This window comes from Apostichopus japonicus, chromosome 13 (assembly GCF_037975245.1).
Source record: "Apostichopus japonicus isolate 1M-3 chromosome 13, ASM3797524v1, whole genome shotgun sequence".
Taxonomy (NCBI): domain Eukaryota; kingdom Metazoa; phylum Echinodermata; class Holothuroidea; order Aspidochirotida; family Stichopodidae; genus Apostichopus; species Apostichopus japonicus.
In genome coordinates, this window is record NC_092573.1 from 7,916,008 (window position 1) to 7,935,144 (window position 19,137).

Genomic DNA, 19,137 nt, shown 5'->3' on the forward strand with positions numbered 1-19,137 from the left:
TGGTAGGGGACAAGCCCGATCGAGCAGTTAGGTTGGCGGATATTAAAGCAGAATAATATTGGGGGAAATAACAAAGGTGTATATTAAATAAAAGCAATTTATTCCAAATGGAAGCATAAAACTTAAACAAGAACGAGCCAGGGCAGCTGACTACATTGTCAGGGCTGCCAAAACCACCCTCCCATTAGTATCTAACCACGAAAACCCTCAATGACCGGGCAGTTCTAGGAAAGTAAACTTTACTACAGGAGGTTTATTCACAAGCCTAACAGCCAACGGGTTCATCAACTGGGGGCCCTCCCAAACTGGGGCCCCCTTCCTCTGCCAGAGCCGAAGCCCCCTCCCAGTTCTTGAAATTTGTCTAATCAGGTTGTTATGTTCCATAACAACTCCCTGGTCTAATCTAGAGAAGATTTATAACAGAGGAAATGATTTTTGCTAGGTTTTAATCACCAGATACCCGAGGAGGAATCTTTTGTTTTGTTTTGTTTGATATACCTAAGTGATATGAGGCTTGGGGATGGTATTGATCGCTTCTAAGAGTTTCTGGGTGAAGATGTACCCATTTATTGGATGTGTTGTGAATAATGTTCAGATATAGAGATTTTGGTGTTTATTGCAGTTTAAAAGACAAATACTGCCGGATATAATGGCAGGCTTAACTTTTGTGTACTAAATTTGGACCAGGGTGTAGGAAGGTATACGTTAAACGACTTAAGCTCTTAAGGGTATTCAGAATCCTCCAGGCTTTCCCAGTATCAATGTTAATATTTTTCTTAAAATTGAAATTTGTAGACTAGAGAAATTCCAGGGAAACAGCTTCTTCACTAGTAGGAATGTTTTCATTAATAGTTTTGATATTATAGTCGTCAAATAATCTCTTTGGCAAAAAGGGTATTTGGAAATTACAAGTTTGGATTTTTGGTGATATATTTTGGCTCTCCATTTGTTACAGCATAAACTAATAATATTATTTAACCATTTGAATGGCTGTAACACATAACTTGACTTTCTTACTACAGTGCCAGATATATAGCAAGAACCTCGGCGAAACGGATAAAGTGCGTTGATATATGGTTTTTGTGGGGGAAGTCAATGACAAAAATGTGAATGTATCAAAGAGGACTGACGACCCAACACTGGGGTGTATCATTTGATTTGATTAACATTTCTGGTTGATTAGTAGTACTTTTCTACTAATAAATATACTAGGGGACCAAAGTAGATATTTTGTAGTCATTACTTGTATTGGGATCACCTCATCTGGGTGTCTCTTCCCTCCAAACGGTAAAACAAGCTTATATCGTCAGATTGGAAGCTTCTAAGTTCCTGTTTTTTCCAGCCTGCTTCGCCGGGCAGAGCTAATCTTCATCTATAATGGCTAATATTCCTTATCTCTCCTATTCTGACCCAGATCTCTTAAATTGGTAAATCCACCCAAACAAAGTAATTTTCTCCGGAATCCTGGCTGAAACTTCCCGAAATCCTATTGCATGGGCGAAACGTATCCGTAAAGCTAACCCAAACACCCTAATATCCTCAATCAGAATCTTGAAAATATCAAATATTGATATCAAACCAGGAAATTCCGAGACTGCGAATTCTCTTCTAAAACCTGTGTCCACACGGTACAAAACTTGGCAAACCTCGCCTAAAAAAAGGGTTAACAAGTTCCTCTCAAAATGACCCTGCGGTTGATTGTGGTCTGAACCCTGGCATTACGGACAATTAAATAAAAGTAGAATTAATTGTCTACAGTGCCAGATAAGAACTGGCTAAGCTGCGTTGTCTACTTGTGAGGGACGGCATTGACTATAATTTTATTGTATTTTATTGTTTATTGTATTAAAGAGGATCAAGGACCAGCTTTACACCCAATCGACAAAACAAAACTTCAGGCTCTTACCTGACACTATAGTTTGAGCTCAAACGATATCGGAACACAGACCGTTGATATTAAACTCCGCTGAGGGGCCTTGGAGATAGGACGGAAGTATACTGACAGTATGAAGGGGGGGGGGGCGATATTAGTTACAAAACATGTTCCACTGGAGGGTCCCATTCCGGGATCGAATACGGTGTACCTATATTTACAACAACTTGTCCCTTTTGGTGATCTGTTACTGAGATATAGTTAGATAGCTATAGTTGTGTTCGATGCTTTATATATATAAGAATTGACAGTTATTCAAAGCCAATTTATACGCTTTAACACACCTGTAGAATCACTGTGGTCGAGTGATACGGGCTTAGGATCGTGACACGAAGATCCGGGGTTCGATTCCTACCTTCGCCTGGTGAGTCCCAAAAGGACGAAACCGGTCGTGAAGTGGAATTTTTCTGGTGTGTTATTCTTTATTGATTTACTATATATATATATATATATATATATATATATATATATATATATATATATATATATATATATATATATATATATATGTGTATGGTAGGAGGAATGGTGGAGCAGAATGCCTGTGGGATTTGAGTTGTGTGTGTTTGTGTGTACCAAAAAACTTAACGTTAATCCATTGTTTTATGAATTTTAATAACTCAACCACAACTTGTTCTTTTAGATTCATATAAACGCAACAAAGTAACCTTGCATGGCGACACCATTTCTCCTTAACATATTTGTAACACATTGTTAAAACTTGAGGCCATAAAAAAGCTATGTTTTCCCATAGTGTTTGCTGTTGCATCTGAGGAACTGGCCTTATGGTGTGTTAGACTAAATCGTTCAGTCAGTTTAATTGATGAACTTCAACAGTGTAAATGGTCATTCCTCAACAACTAAAAATGACATACATAGAAATTCAAACTAGATTGATATCAGTATTTTTTAACGGTCTACAATATATCAATATTTATTTTGTGCCTAAAATCATCCTCTATAATCAACTATATGTGCACAGGAAAGCTCGACCTCTTTGTGTGTAAAATGACGTAACAGGGTACTTCGAAACACATTGACTCCAATGTTTTGCCGGGCTTTTGCAGAGCGAAACAGTTTCAGACTTTTTCACTTGGTCATTCAATTGTCAGGGACTTTTACAAAGTGACACATGACTACTGCACATACATCTATCAGCAAAACCTATGGCACCCTCAAAAAATTCATCACAACTGTTTTTCTTTCTATCTATATTGATCCAACTGAAGCTCCCAGCGATATTTTACTGACTGGAGTGACCCAATCCTCGCTGAAATTCACCTGGAAACCTCCTCAGGACTGTCAGACACAAAATGGTAATATCACCAGTTATTCATACAAACTACAGAACGTTGATGGAAAAGAAGTGCGTAATGGAACAACAGAGAAGACTTACGTAGCTCTTGGTGATCTAGAACCGAACAGAAAATATTACTTCATGGTGAGCGCCGTTAACTCTGAAGAAACAGGACCATACAGTGAACCCGTTTGGGAGGAAACGCGTTACAGAAGTAACAGTTCTTTTACTTCCTTCTTTTCTTTAAATTGGTCTCTATTACCTTCAGTTGATTGAATAAGAATAATTTTACAAATGTGTAAAACTATAATTAATTATACTGTTTACAACTGTTTGACAGCTAAATCATCATGGACATTATATCACAATTATGACAAATATAAGACAAATTTGATCTCATCTAAAGCCCTACCCATTTATTATATATGTGTTTCTTTGTGTGTGTCTATGTGTACGTCTGTATTAGGACCCACATGTCCTGGCAATAGTTCATTGCGGTTTGGAGGAGTCTTACGGAGTACTGCAGGCACAGTTGGCAGTCGGCCATGGGGAACTGGTCAACCTATCTTTATTCTCCCTCATCACCTCCGGAAGAATCCATTCAAAAGGGGAGGTGCAGTTCTAATAGTATGGTTCGGTACAGCTAAAAACTGTGGTGGCTCTTCAGTTCCCTGCCCAGGAAGAGTAACGGAAACTCAGGTATCAAGCGCGTGCCCGATAGAGGAAGCCCCAGATGATGAATTCTCGCAGTGTAATGCACGTTAGATTTGCTTTGTGATCGATAACATATGACAGATTAATATGAGTCGAATTTCTTGTATATAGTTATTAATATCTCTAATGGTTGTGGATGAGCATAAATCTTAATTGCAATAAATCATCTATGTCTGTAAGGTGATGAGCCGGGTCAGTTGGTGGTCCACTGAACTTTAATTTCACGAATTAATGTAGTTTTGTAGCCTGAGTTGGTCTGCGTAGGGAATGGACATGCAAAATCTGAAAAAAATCAGTCTACTTTTCTGATATATTATGCATCAAAGAGGTTTCATGCAGGTTTCAAAGAGGTTGAATGCGCAACATTATTTATTAACAAATAAAACATTGTATTTAACCTTCGCTCGAATTATCAATTGCTTACATGGTGAAATATGGAACGAAACTCTCAGTGGTTGATGTAGCCTATATGGTCAGAGTGACGTCACCTCTGGCAAAGATCAGCATATATTGTAAACGCTTTTGATTTACAAATCACATCCAATAATTTCTCCAATTGCACATTCACTCATGTTCTGAAAGTGTCTATAATCAAATATATAAAGAGTAAGTAATGAAAGGTTAATGACCTTTGTCCGCTGACGCTATGATGCCGTCACTCAAAAGTCACAATAGCCCAGGTCAGCAGGCGCCCATTTGAAGTCTATTAACCTTAAGGTTTCGGATAAATTTAAAACCTATATGGTTCAACTTATGACATGGGGACCTTAATACAATATTCATACATTAATTGTCATATTTTCCACATGGCGTATTACAGTTTCGGCCATTTTGGCATAGTGTGGTTGTTAATTAATTTATACATATATATCTCTTACTCAGCTTGTCCACGGTATTCGGATAATACCACAAAATTTAGCAAAGAGAGTAATAGTTCGTCAAATCTTCTCCTAACCTGGAGGGATTGGGACGTCACAGTTGACATAGGTATCGGACCTATTACAGGTTACCTTCTGCGCCATGGCAAACTGGGAGGGTCTTCAACCGATATTCAGAAGGGTCTTAGCCTGCATCATCTGTTTACTGACCTTATCGATAAGCAGTGGTACTCTTTCGAAGTTATCGGAATGACGGGCACGTCAACTGTGGGTGGTGGATTGTGTGACGGCTCTGCGTCATTCAAGGTTCTACACTTTGCTGGCTGTGAAGGTAGGTGGCTTCAAGTAGATGTCTATGCCAAAAATAGGGTGGACGACTGTTGATATAGCAAGCTTTGGTAGCCTTGGTACTCGAACGATAATGGATGACATCTGTTACGTGACTGCTGGCTATTTATAAGATGGATTCAACTACTGGAGATTAACCAACAGTCACCAGTATATATATATATATATATATATATATATATATATATATATATATATATATATATATATATATATATATATATATAAATATAATATATATATATACATAGATATATATATACATACATATATATATATATATATATATATATAAATATATATATATATATATATATATCACAACATAGTGACGCCACACTTCTTGTGCGTGTCTATCGTTTTAATGTGTAAATTTGGTTTTGTAACTATTAATGTAAATTTATTCTCAAAATGAAACGAAACGGTTTTGCCTTTGTATGTTTCTGCAATAGCAATGGATTAACAAAGCATTTATATTTTAGGCAATATCATTCATGTTATTTCTTATTCTTTCTTGATTGTCACGTTAACTACTTTATCATTTAGGGTTAGCCTCTGGGGAACAGACGGTAGACTATCAACATAAGGCAACACACACATACTGTGAACACATTTTTCGTAATCATGTTTGGGCCTTTAATTAACTTTGATTCCTCTTATCCTTTATATCATCAGGAGTACCATACGTTCATGAAGTGAAACCTTTTCGGTCCATATCAAATTTAGACTGCTTCATTCCCCCGAAAAAGGCGGACACAGTATTCATTCATTCTAACTGTTATGTTCTTCCCACAGTTCTAAAATGGATACATTGGTAGCCTAACACATATCGCACATATAAAAAAAAAATAGGTGCCATGTTTTAAAATGTTTCTACATACTTGTTAATTGTACGCTCATCACCTTTGTAATTCATTATACTGTAGAAAATTCCTCAAAATGTTATTGAATTCCTCAATTCGCAATCAATTTATATAACAAACTAAGGATTTTTCTTGGTTCTCCTTTTATACTCTCTTGCCAGATAATCACCTCAATTTTCACCGGAATATTATTTATCTTTTAATATTTTCATTATATAGAACCATCAGGAAAACCAAGGCAACCAAAAAGAGTGTACCCGAGAGGGACGAGCCAAACGTCACTCCAATTTAGATGGTGTCCAGCTCCACCCTGCAGCTTCGGGAACTACACCCTTGTTAGTGATAACAGGATAATCAAAACAGAGATAATATGCATATCTAAACGTTATATCGTATTGAATAACCTCACCGCATGCACAGAATATGAATTTCAGTTACAATTTGTCAACACCATTGGTGCAGGGCCAAAAGGTTTCGCGAGAGGAACTACGAAATGTGATAGTAAGTTGAGAATTCAAAATCTTGGTCAAACAAAGTTAGCCAAAAAATGGCGGAACATCACAAACTGCCAGGGTGTGTTGAGTGCCAATTAATAACTAACTCACAAGTGAAACTATATAACTTATAACCCGACTCATATCGACCTTCGTCGAGTCCACCGCACACTTCCCGACCAATCACGACACGAATCCTCTCGACCGTCGTAACGCCCGTCGAACAATATCCGACTGACCACAACCCGACTATTTTTTACCTTCGGAGAGCCCCACGCACACTGTCCGAACAATTACTTATGACCCGACTCTTTTCGACCTTCCTTAAGCCTGTCGCACACTGTTCGACAAGTCACGACTTGACTTCGTCAAGTGGAAAGTCGTGGATAGTCGGACAATGTGCATGTGCTTAAGTTTAGTCGGTAAACCTTTACATGAAGCGTTTCCTCGCAGGCAGCTGTGGTAACGTATCATGATAAATTCTACAGACATTACTGTGAGAAATCAGATCCAATCACAAACTGAGCCCAAACTATATAACTTTATACCGTGGAGTGAATGAAATATGCTGCTAGTCTTTTAAACCTACAATTCAGTTGTTGACAGTTATTTTTCATCAATTCCTAACGCTGTTGACTTAGTGAGGGACAAATTACACATGTTAGCTAGAGCCACAGGATGTAATTTAAAAACGAACTGATTGAGAAAATATGGGGAAACAAACCTTAATGAAGCATAGGAATAAAGCAAAATATATGAAAAGTAAACGAGTGTGACGTTGCCTGTTATATAATCAACATTACCTCTGTAAAAAGAAAGTGTCAAGAGATCAATAATTGGAGAATCGTCGGCAAAACATTAGATAAGAATGTGAGAAATTATACCTTCAATAGTTCAGCCTTCAGAGGTAACACAGAGTACCATGTCACCCTCAGAGCTAAAATAGAGAAGGTGAAAGTGACTCAGAAACTGCCAAGGAACTCACAGTTATGCTTCGTAAGTATATTTTAGGTGATGCGGGTTAAGATGCAGTTGCTTTTAAACTGCAGAGGATCCTGAACAAAGGCATGAGTGTAATATATTTTACTCAGGGTATTATGATGCAATCTCATCTTTCACTCTATCGAACGCAATAAAAGATTTTATGTAGTGTGTTTATCTGAGTTTGTATATATATATATCGATATAGCGCCAAAGTTTACACGGGGCGTCTGTATTTTCCATATATAATATTAGCAACAGATGTGTCCGTTTAATATCTAAGAGTTTACATGTTGGTCACTCGTTTACAAGGTAACTTATGAGTCTCTATGGCAACTAAGAGGTACATGTAAATCGTGTACAATTTGAATATGTCTTAGCAGAGTAAAGAGGAACTAATTGTTCTCGGGAAAGTTTAAGCATTAAACATACTGCGTATATGTTTATTCTCCCCAAACAGCGCAATCCCCGTAAACGTCGATGTCAGCCAAGTCAATTCCACATCTGCGACTGTCTCGTGGGGAAAGGTTACTTGCGACCAACCCAAGAACGATGACGTCATTGGATACCACTACCGGCTCACATCGGACGGCAATGGTGTACGAGAAGATACAACGGAAGAACTAAAAGTGGAGCTGAATAGCTTAACTCCTAATTCAAAGTACAAGTTTAAAGTCAAAGCTATGACTTCATCTAAAGAGGGTGGTCCTTTCACTGATGACATCGTCTTCGACACTCCTGAGTAACTTTCCTCCCGTTGGAAGTGGACTTCAGAAGATCAGACCCGACTAAGGAATATTTTGGTGTCTTGCGTCCATGTGACAAGATATTTTAAGCAATTATTTGAATGAAAATAAAAACAGAAAAAAATAATCGGTTCAATAAGCGATGATATTTGTATCCAAGTTGGTACTTAAATAAAAAGAAGATACGGAGACAGAGACAACAAAATAAATAAAATATAATTTGTTCAGATACAAATAAATCTCGTAACTTCTTTTATTTTGTTTTCTCATCTCTACTGATGTATGTAAGTAAGGATGTTCGTGTATGTATTTATAGGGGTGTGTGCGTGCATGTGCGTGTATGTCAGTGTGTGTGTGTGTGCATAGATGTGTGTATGCATGCACGTGACCTCAAAATTACTGCAGGGTCAACAACAATATTTTCGTGAAACAGGGTTGGAACTGTTATGCACATATCTTTCAAAGCATTAAATGAGAATGCAAAAATTAACTGACAGACTTCCATTGCACTTTCCGGGCAAACGTGTGTAAGGAGAATCGAGCCTCAGAAAATATACACATGGAGATAACTATATTGATGCTCAGCTTCGCCAGAGCCAAGTTCAGAACCAAGAAGTGGAGCAAACGGTAAGTGGGCATATACATGTGGTTCACATCCTTAAATATGCTAGAAAAATGGCTAAATGTTCACATTGGGGAAATCGATGAATTGTTAGAGCATCCCTTCAGACAGTCAGATGCATGAGTTCTTTTTCGATTTAGAGTTATTCGTTGTGTTCATGGAGTGTGTGTGTGTGGGTGGGGGCTGTAAAAGCGAGCTGGTACTACCCACACTCCTACAGTTTTGAGTGCCACTTGTATGACATATTTTCCGGATATTACGGCACGTTTTTTTTGTACATCGCATTTTGAGGGGGGGGGGGTTGTTCGAGCAGTGGGGGACACCCTCTACTACCCTACTCCTCTGCTCCGGGGCACTATGTCGTAGCGCGCGTCAGGTGGAACCAGAAAGTGTTCCCAGCGCCAGGAAATTGGGCCTAGCGGGGAACTAAATGCGATTTTGACAAGCCTTTTTGGAAAACAAATCAAAACTGTAAATACATTGGTTATTACAATTCTCGAGGGCCTCTTTTAAAGACATGGGTGATCGCCGCCCTTGGGTAAAGAGGGGCGTCCAGGTCCCCTGTTGGTGTCCGATGGCGAAGCCCCTGAAAGCAAAGCGATTTGGTGCACTCTAGGGGACTCAAAATAATATAATAAGTTTCGCTAAAACAAAGGCAGGTTAAACAATTAAAAGCTGTATAATATCTAAGCAATAGAGGACGGAGTTTCATCAATAGGTATACAACATGAAAAGTCTTTCCTAACACACCAGAAATGGGATCTTTTCTCAAACCTTCCAAATGCATGTTTACTAGCATTGTTCATGCTCACAAATTCCCTCGCTACCGATGTGATATATATGTTTCCCATGCGTTGTTTGTGTACATTGCACACGGCAACCCAGTTCAATCTCTTCTGAGTCAGTGTGCTTCTCCGCCAGGATTTTACACGTCTGAATGCACCAAATGAGCGTTCTGCCTCTCACGAGGACACAGGGCAAACCAATAGCAATCTTAGAAGCTGCTCAAACTGTGGAAAAGGGATCTCATTTCTGGTGATATATGTGCGGTATATCTGAAATTAAGGGCTAGCATTTTCCCCGGATAAGTGCTTGTGCCCTGTTGTACTTTCCGTCCATGTTAGCTGTGCCGACGTAGGTTTGGCCACAAAGGTTATCCTTGTTGATTCCTAGTCTCAGCATGACATTGAATATCATGGATGAAATTGCTTTACCAATGGTGTCCTCTAGCTTATGAAACCCATTGAACCCCTCTTGTACTTGGAGGAAACCATCCACGCAGCGTATGCACACACTTTCCTGTTCGACACCACTTATATCTTGCGTGCCATCGACAATAACTGTCGATATTACGGATCGACTGATATCCTCAATGATGTTCCGTGGTATCTGGTGGGCAAAAAATTGAAGCATATCTTCTACACACTGGTGGTGGGTCACATTTGTGTCCGTTCTAGCCAATCTTTCAATTCCTGGTCTTCTTTCGCTTGCATCAGGAGTAACTGGTTGAAGTTGTCCTCCTTTCTTCGTGTCGACGGTGTGCGAAACCTTGCCTGAGTAGGAAACGTACAGCTCGAACAATCTTTAAAAGGCACCTCCGGTTCTGTTCTTGTTGCTGTTTGTGGATGGATTGAATCTGTGCTGATACAGCTGTGCCCTCTCTCTGTTGTAGTAGATTACTCACTGCCATCCTATGGCACATTGATGTTTGGTGAGCCCTAAATTTATCCCGACTTTTCTTCCAAGTTTTTAAGGGAATGCAGATGAAGGTCGGCTCAGAATCGTTTTCAAGTTTCATCAAGCCATATGAATCCGTCTTTGCACACTGGGAACACACCACAGAGCCTAACCTTGGGATGAAATGATGCCAGATGAAATGGTTAAACCACTTCTCTTGAAAGTATAATTTTCTGGACCTTAAACAGGGAAATAATTTCAATACATAAATCAAATTTGCAGGTCATCTTAGTTTCCTACATTGCACAAAATTTGATAGATATACAATATTTTATAATAAAACTAGTTGCACATATGTTGGTGGGAAATATGAAGAACTAGATAATTGTGTAGGCCTAATAGTCAACACTCTGACCAATATCAAACTGACATTACTGGCATTGTTATACATGGTTATTATAAAGCCAATACTAAACAAAGACATACTTATATTACTCATCTTGCAAACTCACTGATAATATGGAAGCCAATAGATTACAGTTAACACATAAATATTTTTTCAATGATAATTTTTCTTTTGACTCAACAATATTCTGTGTGGAATTGTGTGGAGGAGTAAACTGTGTGGAAGGGTATGACTAATTTTGTTTGTATTTTGATACATATTGACATCAGAACTCTTGAGGTGGTATGTTTTTCGCTGGTTCATGATTCGGAACTGAATGCCCTAACGTCATGTAACTAAGTTGTGGTGGGGTGGTCTTTTGCTCCTTACCTCCAGTTTTGAACGAGTCTGGTGGACGGGTGGGCTCCGGAGGTACTTGTTCAATCGCTTGATCTTTTGCTGTAAGTGTGTGGATGTACTCAAGTAGTATTTCCTTGTAAAGTGATGCAGTTGGGTTGGTACACCACTCTGCAATTACTCTCCAGTAATTTCACGTTCAAGTGAACCTGCAGATAAGCTGGATGATTGCTTGGACCTTCTAAAAGACGCCTGGTTGAGTTTTTCATCGCAAGATGACTGTCGTGTTTTTGGTATGGAATGGCATAGTTGCGCAGATTCTGATGAGTGAGCATCTTTACTTGTGGTGCCCTGTGTGATAAAAAACAATAGGTCAAATATTTTTATGTTTATAGGGGTCCGGGTAACCATTTCGGGAAGGGATATATCAAAACCCCTTATTGTGTTGCAGTAGTTCCTGGATCCTGGTTGTGCAGGCTTTTCAGTTTAAAAATTACATAGCAGGTTACCTTGGTTGCTGTTTGTAAATTTTGACTCTTGCACGTGCATTACGATGTTTGTAGGTAGCTCGCATATGTGAGTACCTGAGGTGCGCAGAGGTGAGCAGAACGACTCACCTCAATTAATTCTAGGTGAATTTAGCTGCTGTGATAGCTAAATCATAAGGCATGTTGTGACCAGCTGCACTTGGCACACTCGCATTCACTAATCTCTACAATCTTCACATGTAAGGCGCATGCTCACCACTAAATTTGCTCTAGCTACAACCCTGCCTGGGGGGGGGGGCTCCGGACTTTGCCCCAGAGATGTATGCAATTTTCTTCGGGCCCATTATTCACATTAACTCGAAACACATATAGCCAGCATTGGCAGATCTATGACCATTAACTATATATAAAAAGCAATATCACTTTGGCACACCCATGCATGTTTACCAAACGTTAGTGAAATTTATTGCATGCACATACAATACTAACATCGACCCCCTAGCCCACCCGCCCCACCTCATAACTAGAAGTCCATGTTGTTATTGATTAGCAGAAAAGCTGGATATCTTGGTACAGTTCTGAAGACTGTTTTGGCTTGAAGGTCAAGACTGCTTGGTCATGTCTGCTTGAATCGCTTCACGAAAGGACTGCTAGACATTGTCCTGGATCAGACCACCAAACTGGGAAAATACAATAAAACAGTACAAGGTCTAGCCCGTACAATTCCAAAGGTGCTATTCAACATATATTTTTTACACCTTTCTTCGGTAACGACGCATAACTGACCATGTAAGCTACCATACTAATTACACGTACATACCTACGTGTACTATGTCAATGCAATATGTGTTCGGTTTCGTGATAATTATATTTGACGAGCTAGCTTAGATCAAGCCGATTGAATATTTGAATACATGATAATAGAGTTACTTGAACCACGCTGATCAGGGCTGGCGTGTATCTAAGCATTTCAAACCTGTTGTATTTCAGTAATTTACAATAATTCAGTAGTTTACCTGGAGTAGTATGGTTCTCCCCGAAAGTGCACGGCACCATCGAAAACGATTCCTCATATCACTCACGTGCAGGCATGCGCACGTGGGCCACCATTCAGTCAGGCGCCATCGTATGACAAACGTAGTGTTGCGTTAGGGTACTGAGTACACGTACGGAGCAAAATGTAATAATATTACATACGCGATCAACGTTGGACCGTGTGTCACGGTGGACTCAGCATACACTGGTAATATTAACGACCAACGACATTAGGGACTTTACCACGAGCGGTGATATGTCCTACATCAGAAAGTATTCACTACTGACAAATGTGTATCAGAAAACCTCATACCTAATTAAACATCGAGTCGACACCTCATATAACACAATACAGAATTCTTGATAAATGTTGACTACTGTAATTGATGCACTATTTCGCAAACGTAGATGATTGAATAATCAGGGGCTCTCTCGATAAGATCGGAATGCATGATGTGCATTTCTGCACATGGTTTCTCCGGGGCTGCCATATAGCTGTTGTGCTAGAGCCCTTTTTGCCTATTGTTTTTTTTATCGGCAAACCAAATTTCATTACGGGTGCGGTCCGGCTAGCTTATTTTCATTTCGCAAATAAGGAAAAACTACTTTCGGTGAAAGTATATGACGAAACCCAGTGAACCCATATCGATATGGATCATATTTATGATTGCACGTACTTTCACCCATACACAAGAGATGTACAGACATTATGATAATAATCATGAGTGACAACTTGCTACGGTCACAGGTCACAGAAACGACCACGAAGTGTCATCTACCTCATGCAGCATGTGTTGGATGAAGTTTTAGCCACCGACAAATATGATTTGGATAAATAATCTCAGGCATTATTTTCTATTTACAGGCAAAACAAACAATTATGCCACCAAATAAGGGGGGTGGGATATTACATACTATATCCCCTACCTAAAATATTGGGGGTGGGCATGTCCCCCCACCATGATCGCCGACCATGGTAACATGTCATATCGTAACTCCTATGGTTCTAGTTGGAAGAAATCTGGAATATTTTTCATTCTACCGTTACTCCTATGCTGAAACCAATTCTGTACAAAAAATTCAATCAATGTACAAACAAATACAATAGTGCTACTCCTTTGATTGTAATTGGGTGAAAGTTGGGATATTTGTCATTCTACCGTTACTCTTATACGAAAGACAGTCATATTCATAGTGACCTCATTGTTCAAAAAAATAATGTTGTACTCATACGATTGTAATGAGGCAAAGTTGGAATATTACTCATTCTACCGTTACTCTCTTATGAAATACAATCAGATTCTACATTCAAATTGATAGATGAAATCTCCATCTCATTTCTCGTTCCGTATTATAGCAACTGATAATTAGAGACGATTTTTTTTTCACAAGTTTGTTGATAATAAACCAGTTGACAAATATAAAGCTTAATTTCACTTAATTTCAGTAATTTTCTAAAACGATAAATCAGAGCAATAACTATAGAAGTACTTGACATTTCATCAGTTCGTATCGGTTCTTTGCAACACCGACAGAACATTATGACGAAATGAAGAAATCACCCATACATCGAAGGGAGTGTTCATATTTTACTTGCTAATTTGTGGTCTAATGATTTAATCACTTCACCATACCATTGTGATTGTTGTCGCTAAATATTTTCATTTCCTGAATTTGAGATCTGTCTGTTTCCTGAGTTCAGTTTTCCTTTTGTAGCAGATTTTATTTTTCATGAGGGAGGCGAATGTATTCAGTATTCAGGTATCATTTTGCCAAAGACAATCGACGCGTGACTATATAAACAATTCTATGTTCGATTGGATAAGGAAGCTTACAGATATCAAGGGAGATGGATCGCCTGTTCCTGACACTGATTCAGCTATGTGCGCTTACGTTTTCTATTGGGGCTTGTCTAATCAGAGATGCTAGTCGTAAGTTGCGTTTTATTCAGTTAATCGGTTAATGTAGTACGCAAAGTTCAAGCAGATCTATAGTGTTACTGGGTAGATCTGCGATACGTGACTTTCCATCAGTTAGTATTTGCGAGATATAATGATATGCTGCTCAAAAATTTACGTATAGTGAGAGGTCTGTTTCATTTTTTTGTGCCTTTTATTCATTAAGGCGTAGGAAACGAAACCGAAGATTGTAGTATGCACATCAAAAGCCAGCTAAGAAAATGTGATCCTTCCCATTTCAATTTTGAGTATTTGTCTCATTTGTCACTTGTAAATCCCTATGCGCATATATCTAAAAGAATCACTTACCTTGAAAAACAAGCGTTAGATCACTGAATAACGTTATCCTTAACTATACATCTTTGGTAGATAAATTGAAATCTCTATAAGAATACAATAATATCGACAAATTATATCATAGACCTGAATTTTCATACTTTAAAATATGTTGTATAAACATTTTTGTCATGACATTTATAAGCTAATATGCATGTCAAGAAGATCCATAGAGCGTAATGTTTGTAACATAGGACACAGTTAGACTCTTTTAGTTATGCCAAGTCATGGTAGCCTATAAATGTGTTCTGTGGACATCACTTCATGAGACGTTGTCAATCTTAATCGAAGACAACATGTTCGAAGTACACCCTAACCAGTGACAGATACAGATATTCTCCATGGAAGGAACGGGATGGGGTTGGGGGGGGGGGGGAACATCACAAAACGTCAAGACTCGTGCAAAGTGAGATAACATTTTCACTGTGTTGCTTTCTGAATGATTTTCGTATGAAATGATTTTCGTAATGCCACCCTCCGCTAACCGAATGCCCTGTTAACCATACCAACAGTTATGCTTTCTCTCGTGCATTCATTGAGTATCTTATTTACCTCACTTGGCAATCGACCTGTATCATTATATAAATATAACGCAACGAGGAAAAGAGAAAAGGACATTTCACTTCTGTCAGAAAGCTGCAAACAAAATAAGGAAATTGTTTGACACGTCATATGCCAATTATGAAAATAATTGTAATCCGTTAATGGAAATGCAATTGTTTCAATCTTTATAAGACGCGTAAGCATGAAGGATGTGATTGCTTCCCACTGTCAGTCAAATAAGGTATTATAAAATACATACCATCGTTATGTCTGTAAGCTAATGTTGTAATATAGTGTAGGAGAATGTGTCAAACCACTTGTCATTTAGCCTTTGAAGAAGATCCTTCTAGGATCGAAACGTCAGGCCAACTCACTTTTACACACGTAATAATTAGTAAAGTGACTGGATGGATCCAGCGACGGAGGGAAAAGGGGCCATGGCCTTACCTTGGGAGTTTTCGCATGCACGCACGCACACATGTTTGTGTTTCATTCAGGCCGAGGACCCCATTGTATTTTCCATTGTTCAAATCCACGTACACTAACTTTAACAATACCCCATACAATAGAATTCTTCCGAGGACGTGGTGATTCTTTAGAAATCACAACCGAGGACCTCAAATTCTTTTGGTCAAGTCCTCGGTCAGATAGCAAAACGCACGCACGCACGCACGCACGCACGCACGCACGCACGCACGCACGCACGCACGCACGCACGCACGCACGCACGCACGCACGCACGCACGCACGCACGCACGCACGCACGCACGCACGCACGCACGCAGACATTCATTTCCTTTTTACTGAAATTTTCTAATCTTTGGTATTTACAAATATTTGTCCGGTCTGGGCCCTCCACTTCCTAGAAATCCTAGATGGGTCACTGTATGGTAGTTTTGCGGGGATTTTATTTTTGAAGAGAACCTGTGGAGAAAAAAAAATGAGCTAAGTGAAAAAAAACGACTTTGGATAAGTCAATTTTCACAAGATTCACTGAAATGTTTATTTGGAAACAGTTACAAAAACAGATGTAATTGAATGCATACTTACTGTAAAGAAATACAGTTGTTGAAGTCTCAAAGTTTGCAAGAAGAATTGACTTAATGCATGTATGGTCTGCTTTAGCAGGTGGGGAATATATCGAATTGTTTGCGATCTTCTGCCATGAGCTCTATAACGAAACTTAACTAAATACTCAACAAAAGTACGACATGAATCTATAAATCAATGGACTAGATTAAATATCAGAGACTTTACTGAGTTAAGGGGGAAAACGGGGTAAATTGTATATCGATGCATAAATTCAACTTACTTATGTTGTATATTTAATTACTTCAAGCTACCACGGTAAGTGATATGTATTGTCGATATGTTTAGTAAGTACTACCGTCAGTGGGTGGCATAATTTTGGCGAATGGGCGGTTGAGGTTTATCAATCAACGGTTCAGTGCATGGTTCCTATCATTTAGAGAGACAGTTTGTTCAAATGGTCTTTAGACTGGATTCTGATTAGCCCGAGTAACTGGCGTCATTTCAAACACCCGTCGAAGACAGATCTGTGTTACTCACGTATGTGTTAACCAGTGGCGTAGCCAGACTTTTCCATCTGGGGGGGGGCAAAGGGGAGGGGCGAAGGGTCTGATTGGTGGGGCAGACTAAGCTAGTACAAAAGACATACCAAACAGTTTGCATGACAATTTGTGGCAAATCGGGTATTGTGTCAGCAATGTAGGGCACAGATGGTCACTCTAGTTAGCTGACGTTTTATGTTATTTCCACATAGGTATTATTAACGATTAAACAGATCACTGAAAAAGTCATCGATAATTCTCTCTAAAAATCTGAATAGACTATGCTCTTTCTGTCAGTATTCAAAGATGATCAGCATCATATCTGACTTGCCTGGGAGTGTAACCACCCCCCCCCCCCCAATCAACAAAAGATGTTATCATTCCCCATTCGGGCCCTTCTTTTGCACTTTCTAGGGCTCACTCAAACAGTCTAGTGAAGGTTAATTCGCCTATTCTGATGACTGTCTGCGAACTTATCAACGAATTTCGCGCCCGGGGTGACCATATTTTCGTGACTGAAATCGGGGACATTTATTGCGTGACTGATATGGGGGAGGGGTTTAAGTGGAGGGGCTGTCCCCCTTCCCTTTGGAAAATTTTCAAGTGCCTAAGGTTCTTAGATGTAAAATGGTGATACTTTGAAGAACTTTTTAAATCAATTTTATTTTAAAAAATGTAGCTTTTTCTTAAATGAAATCCACTTACTTTACCGTGGTTCTTTGAGAGCTTGTGATTTGCTCATGCTCACACTATAAGTGTCGTTGTGTCGCCGTAGTTGCCATTGATACGGTCGAAAGAGTACTAGGCTAGATCGATCTAGCATATTTTTAACGGTGTTTCCACTTTACACTGGCCCACCTAAAATACTGTTTATAAGTTCCGTTCTGCGACTGCACACTTTACTTAATTTTGTTTTTACAATTATTTTACTAATAATGTGGGATATTTTCGAAATTCCTGAACATTTTGACGAATCGGGGACATTTTCGGGGACACTTGTTCATCGGGGACAGCACACTGTAATCGGGGACTGTCCCCGAAAATCGGGGACGTCTGGTCACCTCGGGCCTATGAGCTCACTACTGAAACACAAACGTATATAGACAACTAGGCTGTTCTGTGTTGAATGTACCTAACCCAAGAAACACATCGCGATTGGTCGCGTAGGCGTAGCAATACATGTTTTAAGTTTCAGTCAAAATGCAAATTGTTTCTAGTAAATACTGCGATATTCATTCTGCCATACACGTCACTCACGTGTGAATTATTTCGGAACACAATCCAGGGATAACCATGTGAACATAAACTGAACGTAGCCTCCGCTTGTGAGTGCCGCGGAGACCGTTTAATTAAATTGCCAACCCGTTTCCACATTTGACAATACAGAGACAGTTGCGTTTTTTTTTGCGCTGCTGCTTGGGTCAAAATCTTTTTCAAGGCAATGTTCCCATGGAAGTGATTTTTATTTTGGCCACCTAATTTCGCAGATAGAAAATTAGGTAAAAGGTAAAGAATAAAAATTGCATAAAAACCATGGTAATATGCACATAGGCCCAGCAACATATTTAGTGTGCATTCAAGTTTTTTCTTTCTCAGTTAATAATTCCATTTGGGGGGGGGGGCAAGTGGGGGGGGGCGAGCATTTCAACTGGGGGCTCCCTCCCCTGCCCCCGCTGGCTACGCCCCACTGGTGTTAACATTACAATAGAAATGATGACAACTGTTTAAACAGTCTTTATTGTCTTCTTCAGTTCTAAATTTAGCATGGAATGAATAAGTTTCGTTTGTTCTTACAAGTCATGAACTAAGTTTGGCATTATCATAGCTGATTAATGTAGTTATAAATATAAAAGGAACGTGACGTATACATATCATGCTTGCTAGGTAATGTAACATTTCCGCCATGCATTG

At 39.2% G+C, this 19,137-nt stretch overlaps 1 protein-coding gene across 2 annotated transcripts in view; it reads left to right on the forward strand.

Annotated features, from left to right (window-relative positions):
- LOC139978217 (protein sidekick-1-like) overlaps positions 1-19,137 on the forward strand; it is a 66,638-nt gene that overhangs the window by 7,551 nt on the left and 39,950 nt on the right. For both annotated transcript variants that reach the window (XM_071988175.1, XM_071988176.1), the window contains exons 2-5: positions 3,163-3,444; positions 3,697-3,990; positions 4,827-5,153; positions 6,253-6,534. In XM_071988175.1, coding sequence (XP_071844276.1) covers positions 3,163-3,444; positions 3,697-3,990; positions 4,827-5,153; positions 6,253-6,534 — 1,185 coding nt within the window. The remainder of the gene's footprint in view (positions 1-3,162; positions 3,445-3,696; positions 3,991-4,826; positions 5,154-6,252; positions 6,535-19,137) is intronic.